This window comes from Nicotiana attenuata, unplaced genomic scaffold (assembly GCF_001879085.1).
Source record: "Nicotiana attenuata strain UT unplaced genomic scaffold, NIATTr2, whole genome shotgun sequence".
NCBI lineage: Eukaryota > Viridiplantae > Streptophyta > Magnoliopsida > Solanales > Solanaceae > Nicotiana > Nicotiana attenuata.
This window is the reverse complement of record NW_017675487.1, coordinates 3,200-14,052: the sequence shown is the minus strand read 5'-3', so window position 1 is coordinate 14,052 and position 10,853 is coordinate 3,200. Positions and strand designations below refer to the sequence as shown.

Genomic DNA, 10,853 nt, shown 5'->3' with positions numbered 1-10,853 from the left:
AGCATGAACAAACAAAAATTCATATTCTTCCCGTTTAAGCATACCCAAGTGTAATATTTCAATTCAATAAATTCCAACAACCTAATTGTCACCACCTAACCTCATAAGCCGACTTGCAACCACTAAGCACCCCCAATTCATGCACTTACCTAACAAGAAATTTTACAACATCACCAATCCTTCATGAGATCATGTGCCCTTACCAACAACAAAAGAGGGAGTATAAATTTGTCCACACATTCAAATATACTTTTTGAATATAGATTAAGGACATCACACAATTGAATAAAATTCGCTCACTCTCACAAAGAATTCATATGCATCCCGTGGTCGTACCATAAGCTTGCCAGTAGTGTATATCTCTACTAATTTAAGCTAGCCAATTCTAGGATCGATTAGGACTTTTAAGGTTGTAATGTAGGCTAAGGGACGGGTAGGATATATTTAGGAATAGTGGCTAACCCTCCTAAGCACTTTAATACACTACATTTACAATTCAAGCACATATCCCTCTCAACCAAACTTGCCATATACAACATAGCCCACTTTTCAATTAAGCACTTCTCTATTTTTCACTAGCACAAATCAATGAGAATTGGAGGTGTTTATTTTTCCACATACTTTCACTATCATTTTTCTCTTTAAATTTTTCTTTCTCTTTTTTTTTTCTTTTTCACACACTCCATACAATAAAGTTCATCGGCTAGTGACCTTAATTTCAACTTTAGTGCACCAACGGGTCCTTCCATGGTTAAACTCAAAAGCTACTCCCCAATCTCTCTACCTTACTTCTTTTAGCGACTAAGTGCCTTAGGAGGTAAAGGTGCAATCAATATCAAATTAAGAACAAATTAGGGGTATGGCTTGTAATGTGGGTGCCAAAAGAAAGGTCTATAAGCTCAAATGGGCTAGCAACGAAAAATTTTATTTCTATATGACAAGCACATCTATGATCAAGCAAGGAAATTCCTACGTCATCTCCTAGATTAGTACAACTTACAATTTCGCTTCAATTAACACACGGGGCAAGTTCTAGACTACACAGGATAGCATAGAAAATCACAATTCCTCACACACACGATGCACATGACTCAATCAAAATGGTATGTTCAACTCTCAAGTCAAGCTAGCACAATGAAATGAGAATATTAAGCAAACTTACACTATGTGGCATATAAGTCAAACAACTGAGAAAAGGCGTCACAAAATAGGCTATTTACTTTACTTAGGCTTCACAATTCAAACCAAGTACATGGGAAAACAGAATGTATGTCATAGCCTAATGTGCCAGCATCAACCATGTCAATAAGTATCTCAGAACGACTCAATTTCTTCCTAATCTACTCCTAAAAAGAAATTAAAATGCCCGGTTCGAGCTACATCCTTGGAAAAGAACCGGTGCCCAAAGAAAAACCAAGGAATACTACCTAACTATTCTAAAAACAAAAAAATAAAAAAATAAAAAACAAAAATCTTTTTGGTGTTTTTAAATTGGACTTTATCCCTCAAGAAAATTGTCCACAAGATCCATCGTCGGGAAAAGTCCGAACTTTTTCTAAATTTTTTTCTTTTTCTTTTTTTTCTTTTTTCTTCTTTTTGTCTTTTTTTTTGTTTTTTTGTTTTTTTTTGTCTTTTTGTTTTTTTTGTTTTTTTTTCAATTAAAGCATCAACTAATACTAAACTAGACTGACTACACTAGAACTACTGAAAGGCACAAAACAAAACAGGTGTTAATACAAAATATACAACATACAATACAGGTAGTATTCCTCCCATCCCACACTTGAACTATGCATAGCCCTCGATGCAAGTAAAAATGAAAAACAGAGGAGGGTGAAAAGAAAACTCCCTGTCAATCAGAGTCCACTCCCCCCAGCAGTGCTGGGGCCATCTGCAGCCGGTCTGAAAGGCACCAAAGTCATGGGCCCTGTGGCACCATTGCCATCCTCATCCTCAGTATCTGAGCCTTTGGCAGAGTTGATGTCCTCAGATGAGTGAACTGGGGCTGCCAGGTGCAAACCCCCAACATCTCCTTTGACGCGCTGGACAAGTCATCGCGCAAATGCGTGCGCTCCGCGTCTGTAATACCAACCCTGCTCATTAGTAGGTTCAACGAGTTATAAATGTACCTGTTGAAGCTTTCCTCTCGCTCCATCCGAGCAGCGGGGGTGAGTTTGGACGATGTCTCCACCACATATGTGATGTCCATAAGCCCAGCTGGAGCCTCCACCACCTCATCATGTCCGGGGTACTCCTGCATTCCTCGAGATAACATATTCTGGGTAAGTAAATTGCCAAAGAAAAACCGCCAAATCTGTCGCCCAAACCTCGTGCGGGCCATCTCACTGAGCATGATCTCAGCTACGTTAATTGGTCGGCCGGTCATCAAGAAGAAAATGAGACACGCTCTTGCTCGAGTGCAGCCACTGCTGTGCTCCGCCGGCATTAGTCTCGCCTGCACAAAATTCTGCCACACTTGGCAGCTTTGTTGAAGTTTGAGCGTACCATAGAGAGGTGATTGTTGCCCTGCTTCCATATCCATTTAGCATTGGAATCCACGCCACAAAGAGTGTGACGTATCAGCTCATACTTTGGGCATGTTATAAAGTGTTGGAGTCTTCTTGGATCAACATTCTCAACCCCCAAATAGTTACACAAACACTCCCTGCCCATCGGCACATCCTTTCCTCTTACACGTGAAGTGCACTGTTTGTAATCCCAGTTAGCATACAGCTCTCGAATCATGCTCAGGTTTGCTGGCCCCGGGCATTCCAAGAACTTGTGCATCTTTAGAGCTTGCAACATATCAAGTATCTCCGGGAATTTCCTCTCTAAGGCTGCGGTATTAATCCCCATCTCAGAAATGTATCGACCAGACGGCACGAAGTCCCTGTGCCATGCAATAGCTGCATCATCGACCAAATCCAAACGAGGCCTTGGCCTCGTTGGCAAAGGCTGAGATCCCTCAGCGACCTGCTTGCCTTTGGGCTGCCGTGAAGAGCTTTCTCCTTGCTTGCGATTTTTGTGCACAGGAGAAGTGGTGGAGGACCTTCCAATGCCTTTGCCTTTGCTAGCGCTATCACGAGCCATAGTATCCTGCAACACAATGAAACATGAATGTGAGAATGGTTCAAAAAAATATGCCTAAGGTAGTCGTGCAAGTCATGAAGTGACCCCACACTTAAAACCGAAGGCACAATGTACACTATGTCTAAAATTTTCATCCACCATGTACAAGTGTTGCACCTCAAAGTTATGGGTACTCAAGACTTCCCCATGCTACACAATAATGATTGATCATGGCAACGTGAATTCACAATAAGGTAAGCAAAAAGCATATGGTATGCACCTTTCACAAGTACTAGACTATACTAAATTAGGCTAACTTACAAGATTCTACAACATACAACATATACGATCAATGGTGTAAGAACATGTTCTTCATCAAAGACACACGCCCTAGCATGTAAAAGTATCCCTATACACCCCACACTTAGCCCAAATGCATACACAATTGCATCCGGTTACTCAGACTTCACCGGTGCATCAAAAATCCTCGTTCAAGCATTTAAACAAACACAATGTGGGCATGAAGTGTGTTCTTATAATTCAACAATGGTGGAACATGGTGGCCCTCCCAATTTTCAACGAAGTAGAGGGAATTCTAGTTTACTACTCCGTATACAGATTAAACACACAATTATCGACCAAAACAAATCACCCACCATAAAGATTTCATAAGAACTACATGGGAAAACTATGGGGAATTAGGGCTCTTGGGAATGGGATTATGTTTATCTACTAGTTAAAACACAACAAGAATTAGAAGAAAAGAAGAAGAACATACCTGGAGAAGGGGTGTAAGAGAGAAAGAAAAATTGATGGGAATTTTCGTGAGGTTGAGGAGGGGAAGCGGGCAGAAGCAGTGGCGTTTTCGTTGGTTGCTCGCTTCTTCAGATTTTAAAATTCTTGGGTTGTTTGTGTTTGGGTGGGTTTGGGAAGGGATATGGGTATTAGTATTAGTGTAAATGGGTATCCGGGTTGGGTTAAATGGGTATGGGTTAAAAATACAATAAATAACAAAATAAAAAAATAAGAAAAACTCACCTTGACCCCCCAGCTTGGCGCCTGGCGCCCTGCCTGGAGCTAGGGTTTTGGAGCACACTGTTTTTAGCGCCCCAAGCAGCTGGGCGCTGTTCACGATTTTTTTTTAAACATCTCGATCCCCGAGCCCTATATATCCCCAATTTATACGTCCTACACCATTAAATCTAAAATTTCTATACCTATAAAGAAAATGCAATACTCTACCTATTCAAAAAGAAAAATTAAGAAGTTAAACTAGGAAAGCAATAAAAATTGGGTTGCCTCCCAACAAGCGCCTGATTTAACGTCGCGGCACGACGCAGAATCTCGCTTACTCATCAGCGAGTACCACCTTGCTCTTCTCACGATTTATTATTCCTCCCCAATAATGCTTGACTCTATGACCATTCACCAAGAATTTCCTCTCACCATTTAAAGCTCGTAGCTCGATTGCACCATAAGGAGTGACTCTCACCACCTCAAAAGGACCTGACCATCTCGACTTTAGCTTCCCAGGGAACAACCGTAGCCTAGAATTGAATAATAATACCTGTTGGCCTGGCTCGAAGTGACGCGGCTTGATGTGCTTGGCATGCCATCGTTTTTTTCTTTCTTTATATAGCTTAGCATTTTCATAAGAGTGCAGCCTGAACTCGTCTAACTCATTCAACTGCATAAGTCTTTTCTCACCTGCGGCTTCAAGGTCCATGTTCAGCTTCTTAATGGCCCAGTATGCCTTGTGTTCAAGCTCAACGGGCAAGTGACATGCCTTCCCATAAACCAGCTTGTAAGGGGACGCTCCAATTGGCGTTTTATATGCAGTCCTATATGCCCATAGGGCATCATCCAACTTTGCAGCCCAATCCTTCCTATTCACACTCACCGTCTTCTCTAATATTTGCTTGATTTCTCTGTTTGACACCTCAGCTTGCCCACTTGTTTGAGGATGATATGCTGTAGCAACTCTATGGCGAACTCCATATTTAGCTAGAAGGTTATTCAACAATCGATTGCAAAAATGAGTCCCTTCATCACTAATTAAGGCACGTGGAGTCCCAAATCTTGAGAATATGTTCTTTTTCACAAAAGCAGCTACTACCATGGCATCATTCGTTGGAAAAGCAATTGCTTCCACCCATTTTGACACGTAGTCAACTGCTAGCAATATGTATTTGTTTCCTCTGGACGGTGGAAATGGCCCCATAAAATCTATTCCCCACACATCAAAAAGCTCAACTTCTAGAATGTTATTTAAAGGCATCTCATGCCTCCTTGTGATTGTTCCCGTTCTCTGACTTTGGTCACACTTCTTAACGAATGCATGGGCATCCTTGAATAAAGTTGGCCAAAAGAGACCGGATTGTAGCACCTTTGCAGCTGTTCTATCTCCTCCATGATGGCCCCCATAAGGTGATGCGTGACAATCATACAACACTAATTCCACCTCTTTTTCAGGAATGCATCTCCTCATCAACTGATCAGCACATTGCTTGTACAAATAGGGCTCATCCCAGTAGTAGAAGTTCACATCATGTAAAAACCTCTTTCTAGCTTCAGATTGGATTTCGGGAGGAAGTACCCCACTCACAAGATAATTCACATAGTCTGCGTACCATGGGGGAGGGTCTTGGGTTATAGCAAAAAGTTGCTCATCAAGAAATACTTCTTTAATTTGGCCACCCTCCTCCACGTGATCGTGATTTTCTAACCTTGATAGGTTGTCAGCTACTTGGTTCTCTGTCCCCTTTCGATCTCGTATTTCTACATCAAATTCCTGCAACAACAAAACCCAACACATCAATCTAGCCTTAGATTCCTTTTTTGTAAACAAATACCTGATTGTTGCATGATCGGTATGGACTATGACTTTCATTCCCATCAAGTATGCCCGTAATTTTTCAAAGGCCCACATAACAGCTAACAACTCCTTTTTAGTGGCGGTGTAATTCAATTGTGCATCATCAAGAGTCTTACTCGCATAGTAGATGGAATAAAACACTTTGTCCTTCCTCTGGCCTAGCACTGCCCCAATAGCATGGTCACTCGCATCACATATAAGTTCAAATGGTAAGGACCAATCTGGTGCCACAATAATGAGAGCAGACACCAACTTCTTTTTTAAGTTCTTCAAATGCTTTGAGGCAGGCGTCATCATAGTTGAAAGTTACATCTTTTTCAAGCAACCTGCACAAAGGAGTAGCAATTTTAGAAAAATCTTTAATAAAGCACCGATAGAATCCCGCGTGTCCCGAGAAACTCCGGACACCCTTCACCAAAATAGGTGGAGGTAATTTTTCAACCGCCTCCACCTTCACCTTATCAACTTCAATGCCGCTCCTAGAAACTCTATGACCCAACACGATGCCTTCTTGTACCATAAAATGGCACTTTTCCCAATTCAGTACCAGATTAGTTTCTTCACAACGGCCATCACCTTGCTTAAATTCCTCAAACAATCATTATAAGACGACCTAAAGACTGAAAAATCATCCATAAGAACTTCCACAAATTTTTCCACCATGTCGGTGAAAATAGCTATCATGCATCTCCGGAAAGTGGCTAATGCATTGCAAAGACCAAACGGCATTCGCTTCAAGGCAAAAGTGCCATAAGGACAAGTAAAAGTGGTCTTCTCCTGGTCCTCTGGGCATATGACAATCTGATTGTATCCCGAATAACGATCAAGGAAGCAATAATATTCATGCCCGGCTAATCTGTCCAGCATTTGGTCAATGAATGGAAGCGGGAAGTGGTCCTTGTGGGTTGCTTTGTTGAGCCTTCTATAATCAATGCAGACTCTCCACCCCATCACAGTGCGAGTAGGAATTAGCTCATTTTTCTCATTCTCAATCACAGTCATCCCTCACTTTTTGGGCACACATTGAACTGGGCTTACCCAGTTGCTGTCAGAAATAGGAAATATGATAACTGCATCGAGCAATTTGATTACTTCCTTTTTCACAACCTCTTTCATAATGGGATTTAACCTTCTCTGCTGCTCCACATGGGGCGGTGTCCATCCTCCAAAAAGATTTTATGCATGCAAAACGATGGACTAATTCCCTTGATGTCAGCAATAGTCCACCCAATAGCCTTTTTATGCTCGCGGAGGACTCTGAGCAATTTTTCTTCTTGGGCGTTAGTCAAGCTGGAGGAGATAATCACGGGCAATGTCTCAGAGTTCCCCAAATAAGCATAACGCAGGTGCGCTGGTAGAGGCTTAAGTTCTAGCTTTGGGGCTTCTTCAATAGATGGCTTAGGAGGGGTCAGAGTGACAGGTCTGTCCAACTCCTCAAATTTTCCAAACCCATGGACATAATTCCAGGACATATCAAGTACTTGCTCAATTTCCCCCATCATTCATCTTTACTATCTTCTTCATCCCGTCAAAGCTCGTTCAAGAGGATCTATAGGGCTCATATAAGGCACTAATGATGTAGCATCACTTTCCACCACAGAAATCATGGATAGTTCTTCATAGTGGGATGGTAACTTGAGTGCTTTATAAATATTGAATACCTCCACTCGATCACCCACTCTCATTGTCATCCTTTCTTCGCAGAAATCGATAATAGCTCAGCTCGTGGCTAAGAATGGACGCCCCAAAATAAACGGGACTTCCTGATCAGGCTCGTAATCCAAGATAATGAAATCAGCTGGGAATATAAAAGAACCCACTTGAACTAACACATCTTCAATCACTCCTTCAGTATGAGCAAGGGAGCGATCAGCCAACTGTAAGATAATTGTTGCTGGGTGTGGCTCACCCAACTCCAACCGTCTGAACACAGATAGTGGCATCAAATTGATGCTCGCTCCAAGATCACATAAAGCTCGCCCAACAGCATGTTTACCAATCGAGATTTGGATAGTGAAACTACCTGGATCCTTCAATTTATGAGGTAACTTGCCTTGAATTCTTGAACTGCACTCCTCAGTGAGTGCCACAGTTTCGAACTCGGTCAGCCTCCTTTTATTTGCCACTATGTCCTTGATGTACTTTGCATATTTGGGTACTTCTTGTAAGATGTCAACCAATGGAATATTAATTTACACCTGCTTTGAAATATCAAGAAACTTTTTATATGTGGTGTTATCCTTTACTTTCTGCAATCTTTGAGGGAACGGAGGTGGTGTCCTTGCAACCAATGGTGGGGGTTGCTCAGCCACCGCCTCTCCAGCTAGCTTCTCTGACTCCTTAGATTTTTCTGATGTTGATTCTATAGTGGCTGGCCTCTCATTAAAAGTCACATGTTTCCTCTTTTTAGACTGAACTTCTTCTAATTGTCTCCCATTCCTCAACGACACGGCATTAAGGGGTGTCTTAGGATTAGCTTCAGTGTCACTTGGAAGAGCTCCAGCTGGTCTAGTGTTTTGAGCACTGGCAAGCTGTCCCATTTGGCACTCCAAATTTCTCATTATTGCGGCTTGGGCTTATTGCTCAGCGATAAATTTCTGAGGGAGGGCTTGTTGTTCAGCCATCATTTTTTCAACATGTCTTCAAGGTGACTTGTTGGACTCGCTTGTTGTTCAACCTGAGGTGATCTATATTGCTGTTGAGGTGCTTAAGGCCGGTATTGATTCTAAGTACCTTGGTTTCCACCCCAAGAGAAGTTTGGGTGGTTCCTCTAGTTGGGATTGTAAGTGTTCCCATATTGGTTTGTTTGGCCCCTATTTGCATTACCCACAAAGCAGACAGACTCTGGATTAGCGGGGCATAAGTCGCTCGTGTGACCCTCTCCACATATTTCATAAAACACTTGAACCTGTTGTACCGGTTGTGCTTGTTGCTTGTTGATAATCAAGGTCATCTGATTGACTTGGTTGGTCAGTGTAGAAATCTGCACTGATAATGCTGAGACGATCTAACTCAAGAAACCCTGCAGACTTTTGCACTGTGTGTCTGCCCATCTCTCCTTGCCTATACGGATTGCTTTTGGAGAATTTGTTCAATAATGCATATATCTCGTCAAAGCTTTTCTCCAACACTTGACCTCCAGCTGCAACATCTACCACAATCTTTGTTTCAGGATGTAGACCTTATATGAAAGTGTGAACTAATACTTCTCTTGTCTGATTGTGATGAGGACAGTCTCTAATTAGCCCCTTGATCCTCTCCCAAGCTGAGTATAAAGACTCTCCCGCTTTCTGTTTGAAGGCAACTATCTCACTTCTGATCTTTGTAGTTTTGCCTGAAGGGAAGAACCTTGCCAGAAATTTCCTTGCCAAATCATTCCATGAGATTACTTGGTTCTGCCTTCAGCCATCGCTTGGCTTCGCCCAACAGTGAGAATGGAAAAAGTTTGAGCCTCACATAGTCTGGAGTGACTCCGTTAGTGATATAAGTGTCACTAATCTCCAAGAAGTTTAGGATATGCTGTTGTGGATCCTCGTGTGGAAGACCCATAAACTACCCGTTCGTATGAAGTAGCTGGATCATGCTTTGTTTCAGCTCAAAGTGCCTAATGATTCTGGGCTTCACAATGCTAGAGGTGACATTGGCAATGCTGGGCATCGCCACCTCCTGAACAGCCATGTGTTATTCCTCTTCCATGTTCCCAGGAAACTGAACAAGTGCCTGAATATTATTCATGTCCCTTGCTTCCCTCAACCTCCTGTGAACTGTTCTCTCAGGTTAAGGGTCAAAGCCTTGAAGTCGGTCATAGCTTCTGACCCTACGCATTCAATCAAATTTCTTGAGATGTGAGCAACAATCAAGTAATGTTAGACTTGATGAAATAAACAAAATAAGCAAAAACTAGAAAGTAGTTAATATTCAAGTCCCCGGCAACGGCGCCAAAAACTTGTTGCTCCCAAACACACACGCAAGTATACGTGGTCGTACAAGTAATAAAATGATAAGTCAAGTGTCGAACCCATAGAGACTTGTATCAACTACCCACTAAAATCACCAAGATTGTTATTCAGTCAAGCCAAAATCAAGTTCAAGAATGTGATTATACTAAATTATAATTCTAAGTATTACTAAAATATCAAGAACTAAAATGATTGTTATGTATTCAATAGAGACAAATATTCCAGGGTTGTGATCGATTCACCAGTCCTATTGTGTTCTAGTTAACTCTCCCTCTCATACAATTCACTTATGGTTGCTAATTAATCGATAATTGCTCTCATAGCCTTCTCCAGAAGTACTACTCGCCTATTCAAAATAGATTAACGCCTATATTCCTATGAAATCAATCTATTAAGAACGCACTAAGACTACGATATTTAATTAAGCATGGTGACTAGGTATATTCCTATCCTAACCACAAATCGCGCCCCTAACAGTTAAGATCATGCTCTCTTCAATTCTTCTCTTATCTAAACACAACTTTCCCAAGCATAGCATAGATAGTAAATAGAACCTAACTGCTGGACAGATAATTAAGCAATTAATCACAGAATTAAAGAAACAACCATATATTAGCGAACTATAATCAAGTTTAAGTCGACGTTAAACAACAATATTCATGGTTAAATCACAACCCCAGAACAATGGGTTTTTAGCCACTCATGATATTAGCAAATAATTTCATAAGTTTGGATAATTGAAAATACTAAGAAAAGATGAAGAATCTGAAATGTTCTTGCTCCCCGATGTTTCTTGTGTGTATTCCCTTTCCAAAGTGGCGTCCCTCCTTCAAAAATAAGTTTAGTCTTGCTTTTATACGTGTTGGGTAGGTCTAGGGCCGAAATAACCGTGTCCCGGGCAAATTTTGACAACTTTCACGCCACTGGCGCCCTGGCTGGCACCAGGCGCC

At 41.6% G+C, this 10,853-nt stretch overlaps 2 protein-coding genes across 2 annotated transcripts; both read right to left on the bottom strand.

Annotated features, from left to right (window-relative positions):
- Positions 1-6,261: 6,261 nt before the first annotated feature.
- LOC109220130 (RNA-directed DNA polymerase homolog) lies at positions 6,262-6,946 on the bottom strand. Its single transcript, XM_019384595.1, has 2 exons — positions 6,605-6,946; positions 6,262-6,270 (listed from the first exon to the last, which is right to left on the bottom strand). The coding sequence occupies exons 1-2, from the start codon at positions 6,944-6,946 to the stop codon at positions 6,262-6,264; spliced, it is 351 nt and encodes a 116-aa protein (XP_019240140.1).
- Positions 6,947-7,662: 716 nt separating this feature from the next.
- Positions 7,663-8,505, bottom strand: LOC109220129. The gene is made up of 2 exons (XM_019384594.1): positions 8,191-8,505; positions 7,663-8,085 (listed from the first exon to the last, which is right to left on the bottom strand). Exons 1-2 carry the CDS (start codon positions 8,503-8,505, stop codon positions 7,663-7,665), a joined length of 738 nt encoding a protein of 245 aa, XP_019240139.1.
- Positions 8,506-10,853: the final 2,348 nt, after the last annotated feature.

Excerpts from the sequence above, each read along its gene's own strand:
- LOC109220129 (XM_019384594.1), bottom strand. The coding sequence starts at position 8,505 with ATGAGAAATTTGGAGTGCCAAATGGGACAGCTTGCCAGTGCTCAAAAC. Across the intron at positions 8,086-8,190 it reads TCCCTCAAAGATTGCAGAAA|TACATCAAGGACATAGTGGC; the intron begins GTAAAGGATAAC and ends AAATATGCAAAG.
- LOC109220130 (XM_019384595.1), bottom strand. The coding sequence starts at position 6,946 with ATGACTGTGATTGAGAATGAGAAAAATGAGCTAATTCCTACTCGCACT.